Source organism: Triturus cristatus, chromosome 6 (assembly GCF_964204655.1).
Source record: "Triturus cristatus chromosome 6, aTriCri1.1, whole genome shotgun sequence".
Taxonomy (NCBI): Eukaryota; Metazoa; Chordata; class Amphibia; order Caudata; family Salamandridae; genus Triturus; species Triturus cristatus.
Genome location: NC_140589.1, coordinates 448,814,491 through 448,829,339, shown reverse-complemented (window position 1 = coordinate 448,829,339; position 14,849 = coordinate 448,814,491). Strand labels below are relative to the sequence as shown.

Sequence of the window (14,849 nt, the reverse complement as noted above, 5' to 3'; positions counted from 1 at the left end):
ACTGTCTCAAGCTGAATTCCGATAAAACGGAGGTAGTGATATTTGGCAAACTACATCCAGCATGGTCCCCTACCTGGTGGCCGACCACTTTGGGACCTCCACCCCCCCCTGTGCCCAAGGCCAGAAATTTAGGGGTCATATTTGACGACAAACTAACCTTCTTAGCCCATACAAATACCATCGTCTCATCATCCTTCTATACTCTCAGAATGATTAAAAAACTACTACCATTCCTTCCCCCAAATGCAGGAAAAACACTGGTTAGTACGTTAGTAATGTCAAAAATTGACTACTGCAATGGCTTGCTCATTAATGCCCAACAAAAAATTATCAAAAGATTACAGATGGTGCAGAACGCGCTGCAAGACTAATAACAGGCTCCCCAAAATACAACTCAATCTCCCCAGTGATCCGGAATCTGCATTGGCTACCAATATCAAGCCGCATCAAGTTCAAGGCCCTATGCATCGCCTTTAAGGCCATTCACAACTCTGGACCAGACTTTCTGAAAAAAGCATTCCGCGCCCATGTGCCTAATCGAACCTTACGCTCCTCAACCGCCAACTTGCTAAGGGTTCCTCGCACATACAAGGCATCTTGGGGTGACAAGATTTTCACCATTGCCACCACCAAATTATGGAATTCCCTCCCCCAGCACTTAAAATCATGCCCAACGCTACCTGCCTTCAGAAAGCTAATAAAAACCTGGCTTTTCAATCAATGAGCATACCAACAATTACCTACCGCCTGCTGTCCGTAGCTCCGAGACACCCACGGGTATTTGCGCGCTCTATAAATTGCTCAATTAAATAAATAAATAAATAAATAGGGTAGTGTGACTTACCTTTCATACTTTTACCATGAGTATACCTTTACTACGCATTCCTTTGCGTTGTAATGGCATGCGTGGTAAAAGCATATTCGTGGTAAAAGTACGTGATGTAGTGGTAGGTCATTGTAATTGACAACACATAGTAATACCCGCATTGTAATGGCGCGTGTGGTAGTAGTACGCGTTATAATGAGTCATATTCCTTTGTGGTTATGCTGTACATACTCCACACCTTAACAATGCCACGCCAAAGCTTTGTTTTCCCTTGAATGCTGCATTTGCTTGCATGAATTCTTAATAGAGAGTGGATTTCAAATGACACATTTGTTTCTCAAAGAGGAATGCGGAAGCAGGTGCTACCATTCTTGCCCCTTACTGGCTTTTATAGTTAATGGCTTCAATGCCAGCAGCCAGGCAGTCCACTTGCATACTCAGAGAATTAGACAATAGGATGATGCTAGAGTCACCAAGAAATTTGTGATTCCAACAATGTATAATATTCCTTTCAACATCCATATTTAATGACTTATTTAGCATTTTAAAGTAATCAACAGTGTTAACATTAATCTATAGCCTGATTAACAAAGCTTTTTGTTCATGACTAGAAGTAACTTAAAGTTCAGTAGAAATTCAAGAATAAGTTACACCTACTCAGAAACAATTATTTTTGAATCACATACACTGTTGCCTTCATATTAATATTTTGTGATGACACAGGGCCATATTTATCATTATTTCACACAACACAACGTAGCAAGACACCTTGCTGTGCTGGGTGAAAGGGAAAGGGTATAGATATAAAGATATGGCATATTCCTGCTCTGTCCCTGCGCTTGCCCACAAACTGCTGCCTAGTGCCTATGCAGACATCCTTGCACCATGGTGCAAGTGTGACTGTGTTGCAGACAGGATAATTTTGGTGCAGAATGCAGCACATGTAGGAAGTGGAAATAAAGATATTTCTCCTCGCTATACCTTCCCTGGGAACGCCTCCCTTGTGTAGAGTAACACAAGGTAATGGCATGCGCTGCTTGCGTTACTCCAGATTTACCACACCACTCAGGGCGATGGAAGGTGGCCTTGCATTGCTTGGTAAATATCATTCTAGGTTTTGCGTTGTCCTTATGCCACCTTTCATGGTTTATTGAGTGTTCATACCTAAAAAAGGAGTGTGATATCACATTAAACATTAACACCCCCTACTAATAAAAGAGAAGGCAAGAACAAGAAAAAGAGAAGAAAAGATGAAGGAAATCACTTCAAATTAAAAAGGTTTTCCATTTTTATCTCAAATACATATACAAAATAAAAAAATCCTTTGTAATGTGCCTGCAATGCATTTCAAGTCCAAAGAAAATTAATCTACGCAGTAATAATTGGAACAAATTTCATAATTGCAATTTTAAATAGATGAACCTAATCCAGTTTCAGGGGTATTGGTAAACAGGTCAAGCAGCTGAATGTATTCAGTCTTTTTTCAATTGAATTTTCAATAGGTAGGCCAAGCCAACTCATATTTCACAGTATCCTGCCGCTTGAGGGGTATATCCTTCACTCTTTCAAATACAGCTGATTCATTTGCAGATTGCGAGAACTCTATCTTTCTCAGTTGACTGGTATTGTCATAATTACTAACAGTAGTACTTTCTTATTGAAATCCCCAAACCAAGGCTTCTTCATAAGCACAACACATGATTTTCCTTTTACTAATAACACTTATAGAAAGTTAATATAGATAATGTTTATTTTGGACATGTAAGAATATGTATGATATGGTAAATGCCAAAAGAACTTTAAATCACAACATCCCAAGTAATCCCCAAATCATTTAGACAAATATTATGATACACAATCCCTGTATAAAAGCCCACTGCTAATTTCCTTACTACATGCAATTTGTGACATCTGTAGTCACCTGCAGTAAATAAATGACATAGCTGTAGTGCTTTTCAGATGAACAATAATCAGCAGAAAGGAGATATTTATGACAAGTTTATTTTTTACATGCTTTAGTTAAATATAGGAAAGATAGAATCTCTCTGCATGTTTTTACACTTTTAGAGATAGAGTGCTTCTTACAAAAAAAATCTGACTTGTATCCACCTGATTCTAATGTCTTGTTTAAACAAATATCTAACTGCTTTTAGGAGAGTTTAATTTCGCATTTCAAATTCTATTTTTATTAGTTATGTTTGTAGACATCATATCTCTTATGAAAGAGCAACACAACAACGATTTAAAATGGTTTGTGGGAAGGATGGTGGTGTGATATGAAGGATTGAAGCCTTTTGTATGCAATCCTGTAGTGTTAATGCTCCTGTATTAAAAAATGCATCAAGGTGATGTGATGCTACCTTGTTGCACCTTTCAACCCTAGACACTCAATGAATCATCAATAGTCGCTGAACTCCTATGAGTACAGTTCCAAGGTGTACTGATTGAGAGTGCTTGACCGAGCTTTCAAACACATTTTCAACACTGCACCAATTTTTCTTTGTAGTTTGTATTTATTGTTATCCATTAACATGATCACTTTGCGTTATCTCCATTGATACATTGTATAGAGTATTACTGCATTCTCCCTTTGAATTGTGGCAAAATATAATAACTTACATCTTTGGAATATATCAATGGATCATATTTTCTGCTTCGGTTGCTAGCTCCACCTTGAGACTGTACTCATAGGAGTCCAGTGACTATTAAGGGTGATGGTGTGACCATGTATTATAAGGAATAATGTCCCACCTGATATACATTATAAGGCTATAGCAAGTCACCTTAGAGTTCCATGTCCTTATAAAAGAACTCAGGCTTCGGTCAGGTTTCTCTATATGGTGTTGAAACTGCTTGATGACATGCAATATCCTTATAATGTATGACAGAGAGTACTTTGTCCCCATATACATTTTTTTAGTTGAAAGAAAATGTATTGATATTATGTTATAAGACAATAAATAGTAAGACATTCCATATATAATTGTAAGAAATGCTTCTTAAATGTTTATGCTTTGTTCTCTAGGGCTCACTTGGAGTCACTGGCTTTAAAGGCAAAGAAGGTGCCAAGGTATGTTTTCGTTACTTGAGACAATAAAACTGATTTAGTGATACAGTTTTAGCAATCAATACATATCAGATTTTCTTCAACAAAGCTGCTAGAATTCTGAGATAATTACAAAGTGAATTACTGTGACAGCAGTAGAGATTTGTGTCACCTTTTTATTGCAATGATTTCCTTACTTCTATCAAACAAAGTATGCAGTTCCTGGGTAGAAGGAAATTAGAAAGACTGGTCGGTATAACTATATCTAACCAAAGGTAGGAGCCGGAGTCTCCTCTTTTTGGAACTAGAGCCCTCACACAGCTAGTTGGGTGTCATGCTTCATCATAGGGCTTGCTCCTCATTGGGCGGGTGCTGCAATGCTCAAAGTTCACCCTAAAAGGGGCTCTTTGTCGGAGATCTTTTTGTTTCCAAGCCGTAATGTGAAGTGCAACTGTAGGCCCTTGAAGTGTAGATGAGTTTGAGGGTGTGTGAGTGGTGTGAAGGAAACATTTTTTAAAAGGAGACTAAGTAGCACACTAAAACAATGTTTTGTGAGTCCACTTGTCAGTTTAAAAAACAGAATTAGCCTACCACTGACATAATGTTCTGGTGGTTGCTAATATATAGAGGTCAACATGTTTCTTGCTGGGTTAGTCACAAAAGTGATCTATTAGCAATTTATCAGGACCAAAAATCTAAATTCTATCTACACAGTGGTTGGTGTCCTGGTTAGTATGAGGGGTAGACCAAGCTCTATAACCTAAATGTGAAGTACCTCTTTCCATGTTGGAGAGGCTGGCATGGAAATCATGCCGGTTACCGTGCATCATAATTCCAAGGGCGGAATGGCCCGCCCTTTGGGACTACAATCTGGTTTCGACTGTTCTAGAGGCTCCTTCAGCCCGTCGGAAGCAAGCCGGAATTACCGGTTGGTTTCAATTCTGACCGGCTGCATCTTTATCAGCCGAACGGAATTGAAACCGACGTTGGCGGTCAGGAAGCTCTTGAACGACGGTTGGAGGCTTTCCAACTGCCATCGTAATATGCCCCTAAATATTGTCACTATGAGACAGCACCATGAGTGTGTTATCAACTCCATGTTCATTGCATTGCATGTGGAGTTCAGTAGTAAAAGCAAGACATGAAAAAGTCAAACCTGAACAACTGAACACTCTGTCACCTATATGGGTTTTATATAAGCGTTCCTGGAATTTGGAGTACTTGTGCTGGGTTACACCAGTGAATATCTGAGTATAATGCAACTGAATAGGGTCATTTATTTTCTGGCGAGAGGCTTTTTACCAGTTGGCAGGAAATCTCTGTAGAAATGTCCATCTTCCTACCTCAATCTGGTTCAATGATCAGTTAATATTTATTCATTCAGTGTGTTTTTGTATAGAGCGATTGTGACCCTCTGGCCAGGTTAGCAGAAGGCTTTACATAGTAGATGAAGAAATAACTAGTGGTATATAAATAAGGTGAAGTCTAACATACAGGGGCGTACAATCGTTGGTATTCTTCAGGAAACAAGTAATCACTGTATTGCCAGGGCCAGCTGTCTCTTTCCCTGCTCTTTATCAGCAGAAACTGAAGCTACTTTACTCCGTGCTAGCATGCCATTAGCTAGAACATATCTGTTCTGTGCTCTATATAAACAGTCTTTGCTGCCAATACTTATCCCATTCAAGTAAATTGAGGGGACGATTTATCAAAGGTTTTGAATCACTCATGCACAAATCAAGGGGAAGCAGGGAGACGCAAGCCCTAGAATGAGATTTACCAAGCCGGACTGGCTTGGAAAATCTGGAGTAACGCTAGGCAGTGTAAGTCACTGCCTGTGTTTCTCTGTCCCAGGAAGTCCACCCACAAATCTTGTTGCATTCCCAGATTTACCATGAGTGGTAGACCTGGGAATGCACCATTATTCTATGCCTTCCCAAGGAAGGCGAACAAGCAGAAATATCTTTATATCTCCTTGTTTATTCCTCTTTCTACATGTGCTGCATTCTGCAGTGCGTGTAGAAAAAGGAAAAAACCCATAAGGATTGTTTGTATGCAGTAAAGTGTCCCTTCCTGCACAAAAACAATTGTGCCTGCAACACAGGCACCCTTGCACTATAGTGCAAGGGTGCTTGCATTGGAGCTAGGCAGACAAAAGTGCCCCAGCTCAAGGAGAGAGCAGGAAGTGCCATATCTTGATAGACATGGCGCATTAATGCCCTCTCCCTTTCAAGCAGTGCAGCACAGCAAGTTGTCTTGCTGCTTTGCATTGCATTAAAAAATTATAAATATGACTCTCTATTTTTATTGCCATTTAAAAAGTGATGTGAAACAGCACGAAAAATTAAGCTAACAATAACTGTGAAAAATAATACTTGCTTCCTGCTTTTATTAACAGGGAGAAAAGGGGACCAAAGGGCCCAAAGGAACTGTAAGTAGAGAACCTATACTGTTATCACAGAGTCACCAGGGTAAGGTGGGGTGAAATACCTTCTAACAAAGTAATTTTTTTCTTTTTAGGTTGGTGACCGAGGATTACGAGGACCAGAAGGACAGATGGGCAAACGTGGTCAAGCGGGTGAGTCAGGACGTCGAGGCCCTCCTGGAGAGATGGGTGTTCCTGGTGATGAAGGTGTACCTGGGAATTCTGGATCAGTGGGCCGTCCGGTGAGATTTGCCTCTCAGTTCTCAATCAGTGTGTTGCCATTATCATTCCCTTGATCACTGGTTGTTAGAAATGGGGGTCTATGACTGGCAGAGATATGCACCTTTGGTCAAGTGGGGACCCTTGCTTCTAGTCCGGTTAAGGGAGTTACTCACTTTAGATAACCCCTGCTCACCCCCTTGGTAGCTTAGCACAAGCAGACAGGCTTATCTCAAAGGTATTGTGTTAAGTATTTGTACTCCAAACACACAGTAACACAGTGAAAACACCACAAATGGACACCACTCAAGTTTAGTAAAATAAAGTAACTTTATCTAAACCTAACATGAACAAAATTACAAAAATCCAACATTAATGTATCATGATATTATTTTCATAACAAATACTTCAAGAATAGCACTTGTAGAAATAAATAGCTCTGTTTGTGGCTATTATGACATTGTGACAGGCTTAAATCCAAAGTGTGGCGGCGATTGCAAGGTGCACGACGTCGGGCACGGAGTCACATGGACTCCCAAATAACAGCACCTTGGAAACGAAGTCTATGGACGATGCATGGCGTCATGGAGATGAGGTGTTGGTACCGAGGTGAAGCTGATTCCATGGTTGCTATGGATGAGGCAAGGCATTCAGTCTGTGAGGAGGCGAGGTGTCAAATCCAAGACAGGGAAAGTTAGGCGCGTCGGCAATGAGGGATTGGTTCCAGTAAGGGGATGCCAAGCTAATGAGTTTGTGAAGTCACCTTCGTCGGTTATTGGCTCTGCAATAACAGGATGCAGGTGCTGGCAGTATGGCGTTGGTGCAAGTGCTGGCGTTGGGAAGGCCGACAACTGCAGGCATCAAAGGGTGTCAAAGAGCGTCGGAGCGGCGGTGCAGGAGGGGGGTGCATCGTGCATTTCATAAGCTGTGCCCCCGGCCTCGGTGCAGGTCGCAACATTACTGGTGGCGTCGCTGACAGTGTCAGAGTTGTTTTTTTTGCTTTGCAGCACCGACCACACAATTCTCAGGGCCCAGGAACTGTAATTGGTGCCCTTCTGAATGCTTGCCAGCGGTGTGCAGGTGAAGTATTTGTACTCCTGAGACTTCAGAACAGGGGGCCAGCACACACAGGCCCTTGGAGGTTCTTCTTCAAGCAAGTTCACAGCAAAGTTCCAGTCATTGTCATCTCCTTGGCAGAAGCGGCAACTGCAGGCCAACCCAGTAAAGCACACGCAGTAAAGGGGCAGTACTCCTCCTTACAGCTCTCCAGCTCTTCTCCTTGGCAGTGGCTCCTCTTGACTCCTGAAGTGATCATATTTTCTGATATTTAAGGTCCTATTCTTATACCCCATTTTCTCTTTGTTCTGTTTGTGGCAAGGGTCTCCGAGTCCAGTCCAAACCAGTTATATCCTCCCTGGTGCATCAGGACCCCAGGAGGTTGAGACAGCGTTGTGTTAAGGAGACACAGCCTATTCAGATGCAAGTGAAACTCCTCCCACCACTTTAAATGCTGCCAAGGTCTATTCAGCTCAACTATGAGTCACACAGGAAAGGCAGGACACACCTCAATGCCTCTTGTGGCTGTCTACAGTGAATGCACATCCCCAGCCCCTGTCACACCAAACCCAGACAGTCTATACACACAAAACAGCAGAGGCACACAGAATGGTTAAACAAGAAAATGCTGACTTTCTAAAAGTGTTATTTTCAAACACACAATTTAAAAATCATCTCCCTAAAAAGATTAGTTATTCAATTCTGAGTTCAGAGAGCCTAAACTCAATTTCCCTATCTTGTCCCTATAGAAAGTTATACTTGTAATATAAAAAGTAACTCCCATTTTTGCCTATGGGACAAATAGCCTTTCAATAGTAAACAATAAAATTAGCAGTTATTCACTATCAGGACATGTAAAACACACCAGCACATGTCCTACCTTCTACATACACGGCACTCTGACCATGAGGGTACCTTGGACCTACCTGAGGAGCGCCTTACATGTAAGAAAAAGGAAGGTTAGGGTACGCTTGCCAGGTCGACATAGCAGTTTGAAACTAAGCATGCAGACACTGCAGTGGCAGGTCCGAGATACATTTACAGGGCCACTCATGTGCGTGGCACAATCAGTACTGTATGCCCACTAGTAGTATTTGATTAAGAGGCCCTAGCACACTCAGTGCACTTTACTAGGGACTTACCAGTAAATCAAATATGTCAATCAGGGATAACCAATTATAATAACAATTTACACAGGGAGCACTTTCACTTTGACACTGATCAGCAGTGGCAAAGTGCCCAAAGCATCTAAGCCAACAAAAACAAAATCCATCACACGGTCACTAATTCACGAGGTAGAGGCAAAAAGTCTGGGGAAACCACGTCAAGGATGCCAAGTCTAACACTGGTGCTCTAGAACAAGCTTTACAGAATCAAAGATGTGAATTTATCAGGCCACAGCAGTGACGAATTTGGATTGTTACAATGTTTGCATCAGTTTCTTCATTATTACACTTTTATACCTGTTTTGAAAGCCATTTATTTGTATTACAGTTCATTACAGAAAACTAATCAGCCTCAAGTTGGTACTTGATTTGTCATTCAGCTTGTCAGGTCCACTAGGCTTCTCGATGACAAAGTCCAGGAGCATCTCTTTCTAGATAGTCCTTGGCATTGAGTGCATGAAAAGGAACTTCATGTTAAAATTTTGCAAACCTATTCTTAACCTGTTTGAACATGTCAACCACTGTTGGTACATTATTTATAAAGAGGCCTGTGCCAATTAACATTGTTTCAGAAAGGAAAAGAACAGAAATTCTATACGTCTTAATGAAAAAAAAAGATAATGTGATAGGTTTACAGTGCCTTGATACTAATACAATTCTTACATTCTCTCCAAATAGGGAGTATCCTTTCCAGCATCCCGGGTGTTAGAAGTGTGTAAAAAGGTTTTCCTAGAACAAATGTCAACTTATGCACAAGCTGTAAGGAGGCAATGCGCAAGTGCCTGCCCATTGAATGGAGATGTTCCAATGGGGCCGCCTGGACCTGCAGGCTCACCTGGACCACCTGGAGAAACTGTAAGTTGACATGAATATATTGAGATAGGAACTGATCAAAAGAGAGGGAGAGAGCGGGAAATAAATAAAGGACTAAACAGCGAATGAGAGAGTGGGTGGAATGAAAAAATATATTCATTTAAAAAGAATGAAATAAGATAGTAAGAAATTAGGAAAGAAACAAAGAAAAACGTAAGGCTGGAAGAAGAAAGTAAAGAAAGAATGGAAGAAAAAGAAAAAGGAAATTGAATGAAAGAAACAGTTAAAGAATAGAATAATGAAAGAAAGAGATTACAATAGTGAGTGTGAGAGAAATAAATATTTGTGCATAGCATATGCAAAAAACAGCTGCCACAGATATATAATGAAAATATCTCAAGTCACCAAGGAGTTCTAGGATCAAAGAGGCACACAATTGCATGCACAGTGCCTTTGTAAGGTTATAGATATCAACAATTACATTTGCAAGTGATCACAACTTTCTTACGTCGCAGTGTGGCTACTGTATTGGAACCCAACTCATAAGACATTTCTGATATCTACAATACCTCATAGAACAAATGTGTCTAATGAAAAAACAAATAAACTCATATCGCAAGAACTTAGGCTGAATATGTCGACTTTCTGGAATAGAAGGCATGTGGCAGGTCTTTTCTGCTTCGATGGAACTACAGGAGCAGGACACATTCTGAGGTGGCTAGAAGAGATATTAAATAGGCATGGATCAGATACATCAGGCGAGTCAAAACACAGCCCACCACTCCAGACCATGGAAGCCTATTGAAATTCCATAGGGGATCTTGTGTCAATTAAGATGGAGGAATTGGAGGGAGAAGAAAGGAGGGGAGAGTGGGTATAGGTGGAAACTAGAGGGGTAGCTGAGAGAGAAGGATGAGGCACAATTTAGAAGCAACCAGGAATCATAAAATTGCTAAGATCCTGTGAGCAAAGAGTACATGAGGAACAATACTTCTGTAATGTTATAAACACCTTGCTGTTTGACCTCAGTGTTTGTTGTTTTTCTTTTGTGATTATCATTTGACTACTGCATTTGTGTATTCTTTGCATTCAAAGCCTTTTCAGTGGAGGGGAGTCACAGATGTAGCAAAGACTGATGGCCAGATCATGTGCATGATAAAATCAGTTTTTTGTCATTTTGGTTGAAAAATCTGTGGCCAAAATATTTGTAGTTGTGAAGTAGATGGTAGTTCTTTCTTGGTCTTTTAGCAGCAGCTGGTGGAGGCAGCCAAATGCACAATGATTAAGATTAGACTGTGGAATTTAAAAATCAGTCATTGCTTAATGGAGAGCCAGTATAACTTCACCAATATGGGAGTCATATTGTTCAATTGTTGTAAGGTGTAAATGAGGTAAGTAGCGTATTTTGTATCTTTGGAGTGGGTACGACTCTTGGCAGATGCTTGCAAAAAATTATGTTGTCATCAATATGGGGGAGAACTATTATTAGCCAAGGTGGGCCAAAAGGTAGAACATAGTGGAGGAGCCAAAGATGATAGAAAATATTTTATAGTTAGTCAGTGTGGAAAGGGAACGACATGGCTGCTACCATTTGCAATGGGATTAGTGTAACAACCCTTGCTGCAGCCAGTTGTGGTAACTTGGATTGCAATCACCCAGGCTCCTTCTAAGATTTTGTAGTCTTCTTGTTATCATTACATAATGTCAGATAGACTCATCACATTATTTCTCAAAACGCATTTTTCGAGAGATACTTACACAGACTTAACTGAGTTCTTGCAATACCCTTGACAGGACTTTTATCTAAGCGCAAACCAGGGGTCTTCCTGTAATGAATGCTTATGATTTTCAAATTTTATTTCTAATTGGATGAAGACAACAGCAAGGTGTAATGTTTTAGAGGTGGAATGCAATAGGGATTAATTTGAAATATGAACTGAACAAAACACACAATTGGTCTTAAAGTAAAATTCCAATCTCTGTCAGCACCAATCGTCTTTTGTTATCATATAAGTTTCACCCTGTTCTGATTACTCTTTTTTCCACATTTTCATTAATTAACCTGTCTTGTTTGATTGTTTGAAAAGGATTTTAACTTTTGTATTAAACATCTCATTAGACCAAAATCAATAAAAATTGAAGTAGAAATGAGTGGCAGGAAATGCATGAATAGAACATTAAATGAAAAATACACGGAATACTATATATTCTACCTGTTTATTAAAAGATGATTTATGAAAACAGATTTTTGCATCCATCCATCTCTTGTAGAGGACCTAGTTTCCAACCAGCAGTTGTGGATTTATCATTCAATACAGTAAAAAGACTCATTGAGTCCCAGTTTGATTAATGACAGAACAGCCATACATTATTATCGTTACAGCCGATTTAGGAAATGGTAATTGAGCAATGAACACAGTTTTAAGCAACATTCTGCCAAGAAGTGCCTGACTGCTGCACAAAGGTTTGTAAATGTGCAAGCTCTCCTGATTCCTCTGTTTCACACAGGTGGATGTCGGCTTAATCAGCCAATTTAATTGTCATTGAACACAGCATAACTTCAATTTCATAGAATTGTATTCTTGAAGAGCTCGACAAATGAAGACCAAAGATTTAATAAGAATACGATTTAATATGAGGTTACAAAATTGTGTCATCACCGTGTTCTTTCACAGCATTTATTACTGAAATATTCTATCAGTGGTACCATTAATGAGAAGTAACTTATTATTTGGTAATGATTTCATAAACAGTGACACTCTAGACAGTGTGCTTAGCTTCATTCCATACAACACAAAGAAAATGGGAGAGCAAATGCTACCAAATATGCCAGAATTTAAAGAAATACTTTTGAGGGAAAGCATAGTGGAGTCATAGATCTTCAAAATTTGTACAGCAGCTGAACTATGCTAGTTGGCCAACAGTACTGATGCAGTGACAATCTCACTGTCTGCTTGGAAGCCTTATATTGATCAGCTTACCCGTGTACTGATCAGCCGTCCTTGAATGAAAATGTCCTCACCAACTTCTCCATGCTCGGTGAACTCCACACCACCAGATTACTGCCCTCACCGGGCAGGAGAGCACAATGAGAAGGTAGACAGAGAGTAGATACATGCTAGACATTTGTCAGAGGACACTTTAGTGACATCATGAGTTCTGAGCTTCAGGAGCTGTATTGAAGTGACTGAAGAGGTCGTATGATACTGGCAGCTTAGCTAGGAGAAGGACAAGGCAGAGTGAAGAGTGAATGTAATCCTTCTTGTTTGTAACTTTAATCAATAACAAAAATGGCTTATTTGCTTTCCCCTGGTTCGCCGCAAGGGCAATTATTCAGTGGGGCATGTAAAATACTCATTGTGCAGTTAAAAACGTATTAGCCTGGACGTATGCTGACAGAAAGATGCATTTGATGAGAAGAAATATGTTCATTTGGCCTTGTTTTCTTCCTCTTTCTATGTGTGCTTCATTCTAAAGTACATGTAGAAAGAGCATAAAGCTTCTCAGGATTGTTTTTGTGAAGGAAGGTGCCCTTAGTTTGCAGATAGTTTTTTGTGAACAATTTTGAAGCAAATATTTGGGATACCGTTCTGTCTTTTTACTTTTGCGAACCTAGCCTGGGTTAAGAATTTGGACTGCACAAGGTTAGTGTTGCAAATTTTTCAGGATTGCTTGCAAGTTTATATTTGATTTGAGTTCTTATTCTTTCTGTGTTCACCTGTAGCATTAAGTGGTTCAGATTTGAGTGGTATAATCACATTACTATCATCAGCAATGGGAGAATTATACAAGCAGGACTTGTTACCATTACACCATTGACCACTACAAATAACACTGCCACTCCATCATTTCACAACCACTTCATAGCTGCTTAGTACAAATCACCGTAACAAACCCCCACAAGCTATAACATCCATGTCTCCATGACTGTTTCTTCACACCACCAGAGTTCCACACCCCTCACTACCATCACTTGCTACTGTGCAACTGTCAGACAACTGCCACACATCACCACCAATATCACATTCCATCATAATCACACCAACCCGATCAAAGCACTACTATTTACTCTTCACATGTCTTCTCCCAGCACTACACCTCTATTTCAGCATTACATTACTACTCCCAGAATTACATCAACGCCCCCTAGCACTGCCTTTTACCACACACAGTACTACACCAATACCTGATCAACAGCGATATTGTATCCCCACACCTATATTTATTTAAGTTACTTATTTGAAGTTTTATATAGCGCTACACATCACCTCTGCCACTGACCAGCACTAGATGAGAAAGAAACAAAAGTGTTTAATAAGAAGAGCTTAATTAAGGAGAGTAAGAGTCATGCCAGGCGCATGGGATGGATCTAGCATTCTTCTGTCACTTTGTTTTTAGGGGTGTTTCATAGTCTTGTGCTCTGGACTCCTAGGGCTCTTCTCCCTGCTTTAGCCTCTTTTAGAACCATTTATGCAATAGATTAAATAAGAAGGATGACAGGTTCTTGGTTGGTGTGCAGTCCCTTAGTAACCAGGTCCTTCAACTCAATGGTCTACTGTAAATCAAACTCATGTCAGAAGCTGCTTCAATGAAAAAAGAGTGGTGTCTTGTTTGTGTACATTGGTGGCAGGCAGACCATCAATGTAATACTTTTTACATTTTAGTAAAACATAAACCCAAATCAGGGGGCTGTCTTCAGAAAATGAAAAACTAATGTCTCTTTAAGTTGTCAGTCATCCCATGGGGATGTATACGTATTTTTGCTGCACAGTTCCCCTGTGCTATGCTGTACATGGTGGTCTCAGAAAGGAAAAAAAGTCATTGACATGGTGTCAGAAGATCCACACAAAATAGACAGAGCCTTCTGACCACTAGATAACAGGTGAAGGCTTAGCAGTTAGGGGGCTTTTCATGCAGCAGGGCCCATGACAGAAGAGCAGGTCATAAAGTTGATGACAGAGCTCAAGTCCTGATCCACTTTTGACCCCTGCCCACACTTTATTCCTGGTTAGCAGCTGGACTCTGTCCTTACTTCACACACATTTTTAATCAATCCCTTGATGAGGCAACTTATCCTGAGTCCTGGAAGGAAGTGATACTGCTGCCTTTGGCCAAAAACCTGGAATCAATGCTTCTGTCTTTTCCAACAACCAGCCTATCCCACTCATTCCATATGTGTCAAAACCATGGAGAAATTGGTGAATAAGCAATTGACTAATTTCCTAGGAGCCAACAATTTACCGGATCCCTCACAGACTGGGTTTTATACCAATAACAGCACTGAGTCTACATTGTTAG

At 40.3% G+C, this 14,849-nt stretch overlaps 1 protein-coding gene across 1 annotated transcript in view; it reads left to right on the top strand.

Annotated features, from left to right (window-relative positions):
- Positions 1-14,849, top strand: part of COL21A1 (collagen type XXI alpha 1 chain) — a 268,022-nt gene that overhangs the window by 189,205 nt on the left and 63,968 nt on the right. Inside the window, exons 21-24 of the mRNA XM_085610868.1 lie at positions 3,852-3,896; positions 6,271-6,303; positions 6,393-6,539; positions 9,417-9,593. Coding sequence (XP_085466994.1) covers positions 3,852-3,896; positions 6,271-6,303; positions 6,393-6,539; positions 9,417-9,593 — 402 coding nt within the window. The remainder of the gene's footprint in view (positions 1-3,851; positions 3,897-6,270; positions 6,304-6,392; positions 6,540-9,416; positions 9,594-14,849) is intronic.